We start from the raw sequence: 17,163 nt of genomic DNA on the forward strand, positions 1-17,163 counted from the left end.
AGTTCAAAAAGGTGCAGTTAATACAGGTAATGAGTGGAGAACAGGAGGGCTTCTTAAAGAAAAACTAACAGGTCTGTGAGAGCCGGAATTCTTACTGGTTGGTAGGTGATCAAATACTTATGTCATGCAATAAAATGCAAATTAATTAGATTCCGTCTCTCACAGTTGAAGTGTACCTATGATAAAAATTACAGACCTCTACATGCTTTGTAAGTAGGAAACACTGCCGATTTTGCAGGTTATCAAATACTTGTTCTCCCCACTGTATATCCACATGTATACTATATATATATATATCCATTGATTCTTGAAGAATATAACTTATAAATGCTTCATGAGCTTAGTTCAACTGCCACACTCATGAGAACCAATAATATAAGCTTGTTTTTCTCCAATGTTTGTAAACATTGTAAATGTAAATAAACACTGTATAACCTCATAACATGGTTAAAACAATAATTTTGATATCATGGATGGTCAGTCCTTGTTTCCATAGCTCTGTCTATTAATCTGAGAGTTACGTCTCCAGGTCCATCCCTCAGCTTTTTACTAAAATAGAGGCGTGGCGGACATTTTGTTATTGTTTCATCTGTGGATTTTCCCTTTAAACAGCTGCATATTATCAATATATCAAAGTCTCACCAACAAAAAGGTAAACAGTAGGCCTATAGCAAATGCAGCATACGGCATTCATTTTTCACATGTAAATATCACTTTTCAGTAGTGCTCAAAGCATGCCATTCCATGAGTGCAGCATTTATTTTTAGAATCAATGAGCCCAATCAGTCCTCCATGACAACAAAATCTTAAACAACAGAGTAGGGCTGGCTAATAAGTCCTTAGTTTTAGGGTTATGCTCAAGGTAAAACAATTTGGCTAATCTATACTTCCATATTTCCAAGTCCTATTCTTGAAGCTCAAGGGCTATAACATTTATTGGAATGACTGGAATTCTGATAGACTTTGGTTTTTAATGTGAAGATATCATTTAATCGTATTATTATATGTAGTAGAAAGCAATGGGTTAGAAGAAGCCAACATAACCAGCCCATAAAATAAAATGTAACATCCATGTATGGCCAGCTATGTAAACTTTAACCTTGGTTTATCCTGCAATAGATGTTGTTCAATTGGTAACATATGCCTCTTAAGAGCAAAGTAATCTGAATGTAATCAGATTACATTAACTTACAATTTTGGACAGGTAACTAGTAACTGTAACTGTAATCTACCAAACCCTGGTTATTTATCATCTCAAACTGGGAGAAACTAGGTTTACATCCTGCAATAGATGTGGAGGACCATAAAAAATGTTCAATTGGTAACATACATGTTTGTCTTCTTCTAATGCCTCTTAAGAGCAAAGTAATCTGAATGTAATCAGATTACATTACTGAGTTTGAGTAATCCAAAAGTTACATTACTGATTACAATTTTGGACAGGTAACTAGTAACTGTAATGGATTACATTTAGAAGGTAATCTACCAAACCCTGGTTATTTATCATCAAATATGATTATTTAGAGCTGTAGTCAATGAACATTCTTACGAATGCATCATCTGTGGTTCTATTGGGGCGGTACACAAATTGAGGGAGGTCTAGGGTGACAGGTAAGGTGGAGGTGATATGATCCTTGACTAGTCTCTCAAAGCACTTCATGATGACAAAAGTGAGTGCTACAGGGCGATAGTCATTTAGTTCAGTTACCTTTTCCTTCTTGGGTACAGGAACAATTGTGGCCATCTTGAAGCATGTGGGGACAGCAGACTAGGATAGGGAGAGATTGAATATGTCCGTAAACACGCCAGCTGGTCCACGCCAGTTGGTCTGCACATGCTCTGAGGATGCAGCTAGGGATGCTGTCTGGTCAGGCAGCTTTGCGAGGGTTAACACGTTTAAATGTCTTAGTCATGTTGGCCACGGAGAAGGAAAGCCCACAGTCCTTGGCTGCGTCGGTGGCACTGTATTTTCCTCAAAGTGGGCAAAGAAGGTGTTTAGTTTGTCTGGAAGCAAGACGTTGGTGTCCGTGATGTGGCTAGTTTTATTTTTGTAGTCCGTGATTGTCTGTAGACCCTGCCACATACGTCTCGTGTCTGAGCCGTTGAATTGCGACTCCACTTTGTGTCTATACTGACATTCTGCTTGTTTGATTGCCTTGTGGAGGGAATAACTACTCTGTTTGTATTCGGCTGTATTCCCAGTCACCATTGCATGGTTAAATGCGGTGGTTTGCGCTTTCAGTTTTCGGCAAATGCCACCCTCTAACCACGGTTTTTGTTTAAGGTAGGTTTTAATAGACACAGTGGGTACAACATCTCCTATGCACTTCCTTATAAACTCACTCACCGAATCAGCGTATGAATCAATATTATTCTCTGAGGCTACCCAGAACATGTCCCAGTCAGCGTGATCAAAACAATCTTAAAGCGTGGATTCTGATTGGTCAGACCAGCGTTGAATAGTCCTTGTCACAGGTATATCCTGTTTGAGTTTCTGCCTAAAGGAAGGGAGGAGCAAAATGGAGTCGTGGTCATATTTGCCGATGGGAGGGGGTGAGGGGGGGCCTTGTATGCATCGCGGACGTTAGAGTAGCAGTGATCCAGTGTTTTGCCAGCGCGAGTGCTACAATCAATATGCTGATAGAATTTAGGTAGCCTTGTTCTCAAATTTGTTTTGTTAAAATCCCCAGCTACAATATATGCAGCCTCAAGATATATGGTTTCCAGTTTGCATAAAGTCCAGTGTAGTTCCTTGAGGGCTGTCGTGGTATCGGCTTGAGGGGGGATATAAACGGCTGTGACAATTACCGACAAGAATTCTCTTGGGAGATAATACGGTCTGCATTTAATTGTGAGGAATTCTAGGTCAGGTGAACAAAAGGACTTGAGTTTCTGTATGTTGTTACAATTACACTATGAATCGTTAATCATGAAACATACACCCCTGCCCTTCTTCTTCCCGGAGAGATGTTTATTTCTGTCGGCGCGATGCATAATGAATCCCGGTGGCTGTACAGACTCTGACAGTATATCCCGAGAGAGCCATGTTTCTGTGAAACAGAGTATTTTACAATCCCTGATGTATCTCTGAAAAGCAACCCGTGCCCTAATTTTGTCTACCTTGTTATCTAAAGACAGGACATTAGCGAGTAATATACTCTGAAGTGGTGGGTGGTGTGCGCGCCTCAAGTCTGACCAGAAGGCTGCTACGTCTTCCTCTTTTGGGTCAGCCTCTGGGATCAGTTCAAATGCCCTGGGTGGTTCAGACAAAGGATCCGCTTCGGGAAAGTTGTATTCCTGGTTGTAGTGCTTGTAAGTTGACGTAGCTCTGATATCCTATAGTTCTTCCCGGCTGTATGTAATAACGCTTAAGATTTTCTGGGCTAACAATGTAAGAAATAATACAAAAAAAACAAAGTACTGCAAAGTTTCCTAAGGACTACAAGTGAGGCGGCCCTCTCTGTCAGCGCCATCTTGTCCCCATCTTGTTCCATTGATTAGTTATCTCCTAACTTTTTCCACACAGAGGCTCTATGGCTGTAGCCTATTGCCACTTTGATGAATTCTGATTGGCCAACAACAACAACAACAACAAGCTACACACTTCACTCTCGTGAAAAGCAAGAGCAACATAAATGATAAAATGACTCTCTCTACTGCAGCAATCGCGATCGGATCTGTATGGTCCCTTCCAGACAAGTCAGTTAAAATTACACATACCCGTGACAATCATATCAGATCAGACCCATGATATTATTTAGAATTCTAGATCTGGACCCGCCCGGATCCGTGAAGTCCTCTACCACAGTCTTTCTTTTTTAAGGTTTGGATTTAGTGTTTCACTGACTGGTGGGTTTGTGCCCACCGGAGGCATAAACATGCAGAATGTTGGCTAGGACTGAATACAGATGAGCATTGACAGCAATCAGCAGTGCCAACAAATTGCTGTGTTTTACCCAGAAGCCTGCAGGACACAAATTATATTTACTTATTCTCAACATTCTATCATTTATTTAGGGTATTTCTCACTGCAGTGCTCGCTTCTCACTGTGGCCGCCTGAAGGAGCAAATCCAATCAGAGTTAACTCCTGGATAAATGTATATATATTAGCCCTTGGGAAGTCTAAATTTATGCTGTGGCCTAGAGGCAAGTGGAGAAGAAGAGGAACCACTTCAGTTGGAATTGTCTTTGTGTTCCTCAGACAAGGGCTTAGGGAGCGAACAGGGTCAAAGGTCATGGGCAGGCACATATCTCTCTTTTAGTTACCTACTTTATAGAGGCCCTGAGATCTGTATCTGGTCCGTGGTGTGTGTGTGTCATGGTACATAGGTCTGATTTTTAGGCTACTGTTAACCATTTTGTGTACTCTAACTATAATAATTATTAACTTGTATGTTGGAGAAAGGCATGGCAAAACAGGACAGATTTAATTGGGTAACCATGAAGAATAGTTTGGTTTACCAGCCAAGTGTCTGACACATTGAAGTGTAATGAAAAGGCCTAGATGCCCCATATGCAAGGCTATAGAGATGATTGATTTCAGATGGAGACATAGGATAGATAGACACAGCATAAAACTGTATATATTCAAATTGGCTAAGATGTTGAATAATTTATGTATAAAGAACATTGAATATAGATCATTGAGGAATTAGAGGAAAATACATTTGCATTTCAGATGATCCCAAATCCTCATTGTCAGTCACTGCAGACTGGTAGTAATAGTGTAATGGCCCGCTGGTAGTAATAGTGTAATGGCCCGCTGGTAGTAATAGTGTAATGGCCCGCTGGTAGTAATAGTGTAATGGCCCGCTGGTAGTAATAGTGTAATGGCCCGCTGGTAGTAATAGTGTAATGGCCCGCTGGTAGTAATAGTGTAATGGCCCGCTGGTAGTAATAGTGTAATGGCCCGCTGGTAGTAATAGTGTAATAGTGTAATGGCCCGCTGGTAGTAATAGTGTAATGGCCCGCTGGTAGTAGTAGTGTAACGGCCCGCTGGTAGTAATAGTGTAATGGGCCCGCTGGTAGTAATAGTGTAATGGCCCGCTGGTAGTAATAGTGTAATGGGCCCGCTGGTAGTAATAGTGTAATGGCCCGCTGGTAGTAATAGTGTAATGGCCCGCTGGTAGTAATAGTGTAATGGCCCGCTGGTAGTAATAGTGTAATGGGCCCGCTGGTAGTAATAGTGTAATGGCCCGCTGGTAGTAATAGTGTAATGGGCCCGCTGGTAGTAATAGTGTAATGGCCCGCTGGTAGTAATAGTGTAATGGCCCGCTGGTAGTAATAGTGTAATGGGCCCGCTGGTAGTAATAGTGTAATGGCCCGCTGGTAGTAATAGTGTAAGGGCCCGCTGGTAGTAATAGTGTAATGGCCCGCTGGTAGTAATAGTGTAATGGCCCGCTGGTAGTAATAGTGTAATGGCCCGCTGGTAGTAATAGTGTAATGGCCCGCTGGTAGTAATAGTGTAATGGCCCGCTTCAACATGCAAAATCCGGACCATAACTAGATAAATCTTTCATGGATAGTTGACCAGAGAGGGATTAAGCACTCAAATAGGCTGTCTGACTACTAGTGACGGTTGCTCAACTGATTACGTTTTTTCCTCTGCAGAAATGATTGGCCATGGTGATGCACTTTTATGTCATTTCTGAGAAGCTTGTAACAGAGACTACCAATGTTTAATTCTACACATTAGCAAATGATTCTTACACCATATCAGGCACTTTACATATTTAATCTCAGACAAATATTATCTCAATGTCATCCCTTATTTCATTGTCAGTGTAAATTAACTCTCCTCTCTGTCTCAACATTGTGGCGTTGTTGACATCAGATTTGTCACACATGGGCCTCAGATCACACAGTCTCCACTTTGTGCTGCATCAGGACTCTCTCCAGCCAGGTCTGAGAGCTGTCAGGGGCCAAAATCAAACAGGCAGGGATGCATAGATGTTCCCCTACCAGCGTCCCAGTAGATGCATGCGACCATTTATGAGATTAAAGCATGGGATGGCTGTGGTGGGATTATGCCAGGTGGACCAGAAGAGACGCAGTGCTCTGCTTGAGATGCACAGCAATTCAGTCATGATCAACTGGCACGACAGGGTGTGTGTGTGTGTGTGTGTGTGTGTGTGTGTGTGTGTGTGTGTGTGTGTGTGTGTGTGTGTGTGTGTGTGTGTGTGTGTGTGTGTGTGTGTGTGTGTGTGTGTGTGTGTGTGTGTGTGTGTGTGTGTGTGTGTGTGTGTGTGGTTTTCAGGAGAGGGTGGGAAAGAGTTGATGGTTGTATAGGGTATTGTTGCTCTCAATCTACACTCTTAGAAAAAAGGTTCCAAAAGGGTCCTTCGGCTGTCCCCGTAGGAGAACCCTTTTTGGTTCCAGGTAGAACCCATTTGGATTCCATGTAGAACTCTTTGTGGGAAGTAGTTTGGTTTCAGGGGTGGTGCAATTTTTTTTGCCAAATATATTTTAACAATTTATTTTTAGGGGGTGCTGCACCACCTTCATCACCCTTACTTCCTGTGGCTATGTAGATACAGTAGCACCATTTTTCTAAGAGTGTATGTTCATCAGGCCCTGAATCAAAAGCTCAAGCTCCTATTCAACACTTCCAACATCTGCCTGATAATAACGTCCATAGATCCTTAGTTACCATGACAAACTAGATTAGTATGTGCTCTCTTCCTCTGTGCTGTAGCGTATAAATGTAGCGTATAAATAATTCCTTACCAATATGCTTTGCATTCTCTATCCTACAATACCCCTGGGTGGTGGCCTGCAGGCTATGTGTAAACCTCCCTTGTGTGTGTCTGTTCTGTGTCTATGTACAGTATCTTTGTGTGCACGTGTCTGTGTGTCTCTATGCACATGGCTGAGAAAGGAGATGGAGTAGGTGTCTAATATCAGGTGACGGCTCAGCCTTTCTCTGAATACAGACGGCTGGCATTAGTCCACCGGGCGCGTCTGGCGACCTTTCACAGAGTCGGCCCCAGTGTCTACCCTGTCAACACCTGGCTGAGGAGCAGTGTCACTCCCCACATTGCGCCCCGGCGGTGATGTCACACTTTCCATAATGTAAACTATCAAAATAAAGAAAGTTGAAAACTCCACGTATAATCTCCCATCAATTGAATGGGTATTTACCAACGTTTCGGGATCACTGTGCCTTCCTCAGGGTCTGCCAGGGTCTGCCAGGGTCTGCCAGGGTCTGAGGAAGGCACAGTGATGCCGAAACGTTGGTAAAAACCCATTCAATTGCTGGGAGATTATACGTGGAGTGTGCGACTTTCTTTATTTTAATAGTTTGCAGTTTATTTGCCGGTAGTCAGCACCTCCACACAAACTATTATTCTGGGTGTGCGCTAGCTCATGTTTTTTTTATCTACACTTTCCAAAATGGACATACCGTCACTGAATGGCCCCTCCCAGAGCCAAGGTGCCCGTAAAATGATGCAGCATTTAGAAATGACTCATGTCCTTTCCAGATGAAACTGTAGCCAGGGAGTAATGGGAGTGACGGTGTGTCTGGTGAGTGGAGATGCGGGGAGGAAGGCAAAAGAGCGGCTACCATCTTAAAACAGTGGCCCACATCCCAGATACATGCTCAACAATCCCATTGAAATGATCTACGAGATGAGTCACATGAGATGGATTTGTATTGTTTACATTTTTTTGATGTAACCTTTATTTAACTAGGAATATGCAGTGGTTTAAATGGAATTATTAATGCTGTGTTAGAGCCAATCTAATGTATATGTGTGGGCTGTAGAATAAGCTGCATGTACCGGTGGTTATGGGTCGAGATCTGCTGTTCTCAGATGGATTTCCAATACAGTTGTGAATAATATTCATGGGATGTAAAGTAGTGTATGGTTGTAAACTGGATCATTTTACACTGGTGCACACAGAGCAATAGAGAGAAAGAAAGATGGGGGACAACAGAGAAAGAATAGGTCAACTTGAACACATTGGTAGTGTCTGTGGATGGAGAGAGAAGGAGCAGTCTGGTAGAAACAGATGCAGAGTGACTGAACATCATTCATTATCCCTGTTACAGTATGATAGGGTGCAGAGAAATCTATATCAGTGTTCATTGTCATTATGTACTGTAACATAATGGACAAACTGCCTATATGGGACTGTGATCCACTGAATGGGCTGCATTTTATTTGTTTGTCACTGTAAGTGAATTAACTTTATAGCTCCTGCAGGATACCCAGTTTACATTACGAAGCAACGCTGGAACATTGTTAAGCCCCTTTACTGTAGTAAACATTCTTAACAGTCTAGTGACAACAAAGATCTCTGTGTCAGGGTTTTCGCTGCTGGTCATTCGAGTCAAGTGCAGGAGAGCAGAGAATAGGTGATCAGGTGACTTTATTAGCCAAGAGCAACAAACAGATGGGAGCAAACAGCTACAACTCAATCCAACCGGCAAAAGTGACAAGCGTAAAATACCGTCAATAATATAACAATAAGGTTCACCAGTAATTCCCCAAAAAGGGTACAGGCAATGCCCAGGGTGAAAAACCAGACTGGCGCAAAACAACAAACACAAAACAAAACAATTCCACACAAAGACATGGGGGCAACAGAGGAATATACAGTGGGGAGAACAAGTATTTGATACACTGACGATTTTGCAGGTTTTCCTACTTACAAAGCATGTAGAGGTCTGTAATTTTTTATCATAGGTACACTTCAACTGTGAGAGATGGAATCTAAAACAAAAATCCAGAAAATCACATTGTATGATTTTTAAGTAATTAATTTGCATTTTATTGCATGACATAAGTATTTGATACATCAGAAAAGCAGAACATAATATTTGGTACAGAAACCTTTGTTTGCAATTACAGAGATCATACGTTTCCTGTAGTTCTTACTGATATAAATGCAGTGTGATTAGGGAATGTAAACCAGGTGTGCGGGGAACAAGACAAAACAAATGGAACAATGAAAATGGAGCGGCGATGGCTAGAAGGACGGTGACGTCGACCGCCGAACGCCGTCCGAACACCACTCTGCCTGTGGTGGAAATGTGTTTCCTCCATCCACAGATCAGTGGTTAATCCAAACACAATTAAATATATTAAAGTGGAATGGCAAATCCTCCAGTTGGATTTCAAAGTTTCCAGTTAGTTAAGATTAGACATTCTGAAAGTCTTTTCAAGCCTTTTATTTCCCCCCGTTCCATTTAGGTAGTTTGTCACCAACAGACATATGTAGGCTGGCCACAATCATCTGTCCAGACATGAATTTCTGATTGCAGAAATGACAGCCATTAGAGATAGATGTGATATGGGATGGAGAGTGCAAGTTCATGGACAAATAGTCAAAGTCAACATTATCTTTCAACGGCTGTCCAATTTCGATTTGCTCGCTACATTTTCTGTGGAAGTCTTGCAGATTGTATTAGCCTCTATTACGTGTATGTTGTGCCTTTGACTGTGGCTGGCAGAGCTCTAATTGGCTATGAATGGGCTTTGATTCGATTAGTGTGACACAGGGGGCAAGGTTGGCCACCCCTCATCTCCCTCGGCAGTAATCTGTCTCTTGAATAAACGCTGTAAGTGGGCTGGACTCTCTCCCCGCACCTGCTCCCTCACATAGCCAGCCAGAGCCAGACCTGTTCTGTCTGTCTGTCGAACACTGAGCAGCAAACAGGATATAGCCTACTAGCCACTATAGCCAGGAACTACATACCCATTTTCAATCATACCCATCACAGATAATACATAGATAGGCCTAGAGCTTCTCTATAGGGAGTGCCGAAGGTTACATATATATAGCATTGTAAGGGAAATCCATAATGTAGGCATAGGTCTCAGGAACCTTGCTGTCTTACTGGTCCAATGAAAGATGTGATCCTATCTGCATACTGATGATGACTTGCTCGTTGTTATTCTGTGTGTCTGTCTTTGCATGTCTATGGATTAGGGAGGTGTGTCTGGGTGCTCAGGCGTGTGTGTCCCTGTGTCCCTGGCTTGTATGAATGTGTGTGCACACGACAAATCTGATTTATCAGTCTTGTCTCTCCTTGTTCGCTGTCAGCAGTCATTGAAATGCAGGCCACACGCCTGCCCCCTGCTCGCTGACTAAAATGGACGAGCGCTCACGAGCTGGCCAGGAGATTAGATGTTTAATGGGATTTAAGCCTGTTCTTCTCTGCAAGACGCTAGGCCTACCAGAGACACACAATATGATTTCTACTGGAATCCCTCCATTGTGTTTTTACTGGTTCACACTTTGCGCTGCATATTAAAACACCTCAGAACAACCTGTTTGAAGTCTCGCTTCAGAAGCTATGCACTGTTTCAAAGTAAAGACATTTTAACACTTTGACACATGAGAGATAGGCACGAGGAAGGAGTTTACGATAGGAGAATGCACAGTAAAAATGTCTGTCAAGTTAACAGTGCTGCCCTTCTCTTCTCTTTACACAGCATGATCACGATCAGGCTCAATCATCCCTTTTTTCTCCTCTCAAAGTTGTTTGATTCAATATAAAGGATTGCAAATACTCCTCATGCCAGTGCCACATACCGTGCAGAAGACTACAGCAGAACAGACAGACTACTGCTTGACTACCACACAACTAGTGAGCTTCTTGGCACACAGATCCTATATCCCTTCTCTAGAATTTTAAGATAAAAGAAGTGAGGAAATAAATAAATAAGTGAATAGAGATTTCTCTGCACTTTTCCCTCCTGCTGTAGTCAGGATTCATAAAAGATGCATGGATGTGATAGCATCTCTCGCTCCAGTTCCCGGGGCAGACAGCCAGGGCCAGGCAGAGGCAGGGCTTGAGCAGGGAACCCGTTTGTGAAGTGGCAGAGAGGGCTGGGGGGCAGACCACTCACCCCCATCCCCTCTACGCCTAACCCCCTCCTCAGGCTCACCCCCGCCTGCTTGGGGACTGGGGCTGCAGACTGCACTCTAAGCTGTCTGGCTCTTTCTCGTTTGTGTGTGTGTGTGTGTGTGTGTGTGTGTGTGTGTGTGTGTGTGTGTGTGTGTGTGTGTGGGTATAGAAGAATTTAACAAGATAGTTTTTTGTGGAACTTGTCAGTAATACATATGGCAGCAAATACACTTCATAGAAGATTATTGTAATATCTGACTTATATTGGTGGTTAACATTTAGATAACAGAAATGTTGTATGTATTATATAAAAAAACATACAAGAGACATGTAAGCTAAGCCTTCTAAGTCACATGGGACATGTATGTTTCAAAGCACTTGCACTGTCTGATGTCATTGATACATGCAATGTGACACTTATTGAAAAAAGAAGCAAAGTCTGCCATGAGGAGGAGGAGGAAGGGGGGGAGAGGAGAGGAGAGGAGGGCGGAGAGGAGGAGAGGAGGAGGAGAGAGGAGGTGAGGAGGAGGGGGAGAGGATGAGGAGAGAGGAGGACAGGAGGAGGGGGAGGAGGAGAAGGAGGTGGAGATGGAGGAGAATAGCAGGAGGGGAGGAGGAGGAGGAGGATAGGGAGGAGAGGAGGAAGGGAAAAGGAGGAGGACAGGGAGAGGAGGAGGAGGAGGTGGAGAGAGAAGAGGAGGAGGGTGGAGGGGGAAAAGGAGGAGGAAAGGGGTAGAGGGAGAGGAGGAGAAGGAGCGAAGAGTACAGGAGGGGGAGGACAGGAGGAGGGTAGGAGATTAGGGGAGGAGGGGTAGAGGATGAGGAGGAGGATAGGGAGAGGAGGAGGAGGAAAGGGGAGGAGGAGAGAAGAGGACAGGAGGACAGGTGGAGGAGGGGAGGAGAATAGCAGGAGGGGAAGAGGAGAGGGCGAGAAGGGGATGACATGAGGAGGGGGAGAATGAGGAATGACCGATAGCAGCAGTGAATATATTTAGTTTTTAAGTGGAGATTTCTCAACAATCAGTCTCACGATAGCACATTGGTATTAGTTTGTGACAAATACCAAAGCTTAACAGGGCTTGGCTTGGCTAAGACCCTGGATAGGAGACCAAAAGTGTAGTTGTAGGTAAACCAGCTGTCCAGTAGGAAGTGCTTCCCAGCCTTAAACATGGAAACTCATAAATTAAAATGTATATACAAAGGTTGTATTTTTCTTATAGTAATTGTCATGTTTAATTATATGTTGACTTGTAAAAAAAAGTGTGAAACCTATAATGAAAGCATTTATTTTGTAGAGGTTACATTCTCAGAACATACACTTTTCCTATTATATTCATAGATGGCTCATATAATTCATGAATATTGTCTCAAATATGTCATACCATATCATGTATTCAATTGTGTATGTCATATAAGGCTTATAAGTTAACACATATACAAATACACCACGGACATATAAGGAAAAACATATACAATTTTAACAGAGCCTTAGTAGATGACTTATTAGATTTTTATACAAATAATCTTCTTCTGCCATTCAAGAAGTAATCGCCTGTGGCTCAGTTGGTAGAGCATAGCACTTGCAATGCCAGGGTTGTGGGTTTGATTCCCACCAGAGACTAGCATGAAAATGTACAGAATGCATTCACTACTATAAGTTACTCCAGATAGTTTGTTTTACATGTTAGTCATTTAGCAGATGCTCTTATCCAGAGTGAGTTACAGGAGCAATTAGGGTGAAGTGCCTTGCGCAAAGGCACATCGACAGATTTTTCACCTAGTCGGCTCAGGGATTCAAACCAGCAACCTTTTGGTTACTGGTCTAATGCTCTTAGAGCCTCTCTAAAATCTACTCTTTAGTATTAAGTGGATAAAACCCTAAACATGTCCTCTCCTCTGTCTTGTCCCTAGGTGAGCACCTGCGCATCTGTCCCCAGGGGTACACCTGCTGTACCAGTGCCATGGAGGAGACCCTGTCCAACATGAGTCGCAGGGAGTTTGAGGGGCTGGTCAGAGAGGCAGGGCGCTCGCTACAGGCCTCCCTCAACACACAATACAGGAGCTTCGACAGTGAGTAGCCACACAGAACTCATACTCTCCTCTATACTGACAATACACGCACAGATGCACGCACTTACACACAAACCCTCATAAAATGAACATGGGCATCTACTCTGTCTGTCAGTTGTTTAACGAGAGGATAGGGCAAGTGTTGGCGTGGTCTCAGATAAATAAACAAACCAAATAAATGTCCACACGTCAGAAAGACACGCTGAGCTGTCAACCTGAAGGGGAAAGGAGGTCACTAGACATTGGGATAATAACACTAGACATTGGGATAATAACACTAGACATTGGGATAATAACACTAGACATTGGGATAATAACACTAGACATTAGGATAATAACACTAGACATTGGGATAATAACACTAGACATTGGGAATTGTGTATTTGTGTCAAAATGCTGATACTTCCTGACATTTCTTAAGCGCTGCCTGTCTTGACACCAGCCTCGAGTCTGTAGTTGCGTGCAATCTTTTCAACAACTGGATGACCTTGATAGTGTCCTTGACTTGTGCTGCGAATTTTGAAGACATTACTGCAATCTTTGACCCATCACTAATAAACTCTATTTATATAAATGAATCAAAATAGTCCTGAGGCTCCAGCTACAGTAGCACTATGGAGCCGTAGGATACTGTACCCAGATGACAGCAACTGATGACGCCTGAAACACGGCTGTTTGCTCGGGAAAATAAAACTCCCACAAAGTAATCTGGACATCCATCCATCCATCTGATTAACATAAGATTAAAACAGGATGTGGGGATGATGGCATGCAGTCATATTTTCTGTCTTGATGGGCCCTAGCTGTCATCAGAGTGGTAGAGACAGAGACAGGTAGACATAGACAGGAGAGGGGAAGGTGGGCCGCTGGTAGACAGAGTTATGATTGGCTGTGGTAATGAGTCAGGGAACATAGTAGACACTGTGGTGTGGAAGAGGGAGGGGTGAAATGTGATAAGCTGCCCCCCCCCTCCTCTCCTCCACCCCATCTACCCCCACAGGCCGGGATGCTGGCCCTGCTAATGAGCATTTGACCCAATGAGGAGAGTGGCTGCCAGAAGCATCACATCACCACACATCAGAGTAATGAGACAGAGAGAGAGAGAGGGAGAGGGAGAGAAGGGCAGAGAAAGAGAAGGGTGAAGCAGGTAGGTAGTGGAAGAGAGAGGGACAGAAAGAGGGAGAGAAGGGCAGAGAAAGAGAAGGGTGAAGCAGGTAGGTAGTGGAAGAGAGAGGGACAGAAAGAGGGAGAGAAGGGCAGAGAAAGAGAAGGGTGAAGCAGGTAGGTAGTGGAAGAGAGAGGGACAGAAAGAGGGAGAGAAGGGCAGAGAAAGAGAAGGGTGAAGCAGGTAGGTAGTGGAAGAGAGAGGGACAGAAAGAGGGAGAGAAGGGCAGAGAAAGAGAAGGGTGAAGCAGGTAGGTAGTGGAAGAGAGAGGGACAGAAAGAGGGAGAGAAGGGCAGAGAAAGAGAAGGGTGAAGCAGGTAGGTAGTGGAAGAGAGAGGGACAGAAAGAGGGAGAGAAGGGCAGAGAAAGAGAAGGGTGAAGCAGGTAGGTAGTGGAAGAGAGAGGGACAGAAAGAGGGAGAGAAGGGCAGAGAAAGAGAAGGGTGAAGCAGGTAGGTAGTGGAAGAGAGAGGGACAGAAAGAGGGAGAGAAGGGCAGAGAAAGAGAAGGGTGAAGCAGGTAGGTAGTGGAAGAGAGAGGGACAGAAAGAGGGAGAGAAGGGCAGAGAAAGAGAAGGGTGAAGCAGGTAGGTAGTGGAAGAGAGAGGGACAGAAGGAGGGAGAGAAGGGCAGAGAAAGAGAAGGGTGAAGCAGGTAGGTAGTGGAAGAGAGAGGGACAGAAAGAGGGAGAGAAGGGCAGAGAAAGAGAAGGGTGAAGCAGGTAGGTAGTGGAAGAGAGAGGGACAGAAAGATGGAGAGAAGGGCAGAGAAAGAGAAGGGTGAAGCAGGTAGGTAGTGGAAGAGAAGGGAATGATGGATTGATTAGAGTTAGTGGAGGGCGATATGGAGAAAGAGAGAGAAGAGAAAGTGAACAGGGAGGAGAGAATAAAGAGAAAGAGGGGTTGTGAAAGGGTATGGTGATATGAGTCAGGGAGTGTGTGTCAGATGGGGAGTTCCAGTACATTTTTCTCCTGCTTTCTATACTTCCTAAACGGCTGGGCTGCTCTGATTTACAGAGTGAGATAAAATCAGTGTGACTGATATGTGTGACATACGCCTTGGCAGAGTTAGCCTAGCTTAGCAACAGGAGGAAGGTGTGGGCCACACAACAACAAGGACACCGTCACACACAGGGGCTGGGCTGGCAGAACAGTATAGAGCAGGGTTTTACAAACTCTATCCTGGGGACCCCAAGAAGTGCACTACACAGCTGATTCAAATAATTAACTAATCAACTTGATTATTTGAATTAGCTGTGTAGTGCTAGGGCAAAAAACAAAACGCGAACCCCTTGGGGTCCCGAGGACCGAGTTTGGGAAACACTGGTATAGAGCTAGTCCAGCTGCATACACAACCCCTGCCCCCTCCTCCTCTCCCTCAACATCAGGAGGTTACAGCCACAGAGACAGAGGGAGGCCAGATGTTGGTGAGGATGAAGCAATCCATCAAAGAGGAACCTAGAGCTACAGCTACATGAAGCAGCGATAGAGAGGGGAGGAAATGGAAGTGTGCAGGTGATGTTTCAAGTCCATTTGGTATGATTGTAGCTGTGTCTTCCGTAGACTACAGCAGATGAACAGGAGCAGTAGGTAGCAGCAGTAGCAGTAGAAAACAGAGCAGCAGTAGGAGCAATAGAAACGGAATGAACATAAGATCGAGGAGAGGAGTGGCGGTAAGAGTTGCATGGCCATCTGGTTGTGTTTAGGGTTGCCGGGCGTGGGCCCTGGACTCACTCAGCTAAATGCAGGTTTTTACTGCTTCTCCACAGCAGCAGCGGCACTCACAGGCCCCGGCGCCGGCCCTCCACCTGTCTCCAGCATTCAATCCCTCAGATTAGCGGGATTGCCAGAGATAGTCTCCCCTCCCTAACCCTCCCTCTACGGGGGTCAGCTCCAGCAGCAGGGAGCAGCCCAGTCATTGTGTCAGCAGAATGGGAGGTGACAGAGTTTTATTACATTCCCCCCTGACACTGTAACTCTCAGTATCCGCTGCTTTATTGGAAGGCTCAATAAGGAGGTATGTAGGACAATGGTATAGTCCGTTGTTATTTTTGTTTTTCTCTCTTCCTCTCACTTTACCCGCAAAGTGCTGTTAACTGAACTGCAGCTGAGACAGTGCTCTACAGTTCTACGGTTGAGTTCCCAGGTTCTCACAGTGTCTATAGTTTGTTTGTCAGGCATGCTAGAACACTCGTCCTTGTTTGTCACATTGGGCCAAATCGATCTGCTCATTCCCACACTCCCATTTATTTGTTTATTTACGTAGAACGAAAAGCTTACCCACTAAGCACAGACATCATTTCAACATCTAGTTTTGATTTACATTTGGTTGTGACTTCAGCCAGAAATCAACAATAAATGTCACCATGTCAATGTATTTAGGATCAAAATTGGGTTAAAAAAAAATAAGAAAATCGTTTTCCACGCTGATTCAACGCCACCACATTTTGCGGGTTTTTGATGTTTTTCCACTTTTGATTCAACCAGTTTTTGCCCAGTGGGTAGTGACTTTGGTTTTTGGAGAACACAAATCAATCATACGTCTGGGTGCCAAATGGAAGGACAGTTGGATCTGTACTTTACAGTCTAGCTAATCTCGTGACAGCCTCATTTGGTTCTGGGTGCTGATATTCAAATCCAATTCTATTTTATTAGTCACATGCGCCGAATACAACAGGTATTACAATACATCAACCTTACAGTGAAATGCTTACTTAAGAGCTCCTAACCAACAATGCCGTTTTTTTTTTTATGAGTAAGAATAAGAAACAATAGCGAGACTATACACAGGGGGGTACCAGTACAGAGTCAATGTGCGGGAGCACCGGTTAGTTGAGGTAATATGTACATGTAGGTAGAGTTATTAAAGTGACTATGCATAGATGATAACAACAAAGAGTAGCAGCAGCGTAAAAGAGGGGGGGGGCAATGCAAATAGTCTGGGTAGCCATTTTATTAGATGTTCTGGAGTCTTATGGCAATGGGGTAGAAGCTGTTTAGAAGCCTCTAGGGAGATTTTCCTAGCCACCATGCTTCTACACCTGCATTGCTTGCTGTTTGGGGTTTTAGGCT

At 44.0% G+C, this 17,163-nt stretch overlaps 1 protein-coding gene and 1 non-coding gene across 2 annotated transcripts in view; both read left to right on the plus strand.

Annotated features, from left to right (window-relative positions):
* The window catches only part of LOC139409249 (glypican-1-like), a 56,952-nt gene that overhangs the window by 22,522 nt on the left and 17,267 nt on the right, over window positions 1–17,163 (plus strand). The window contains exon 2 of the mRNA XM_071154133.1: window positions 12,771–12,929. Within this exon, the coding sequence (XP_071010234.1) occupies window positions 12,771–12,929 (159 nt within the window). The remainder of the gene's footprint in view (window positions 1–12,770; window positions 12,930–17,163) is intronic.
* Window positions 12,410–12,480, plus strand: trnaa-ugc (transfer RNA alanine (anticodon UGC)). The gene has a single exon. It is a non-coding gene; the product is annotated as a tRNA-Ala (tRNA).

This window comes from Oncorhynchus clarkii, chromosome 5 (genome assembly GCF_045791955.1).
Source record: "Oncorhynchus clarkii lewisi isolate Uvic-CL-2024 chromosome 5, UVic_Ocla_1.0, whole genome shotgun sequence".
Taxonomy (NCBI): domain Eukaryota; kingdom Metazoa; phylum Chordata; class Actinopteri; order Salmoniformes; family Salmonidae; genus Oncorhynchus; species Oncorhynchus clarkii.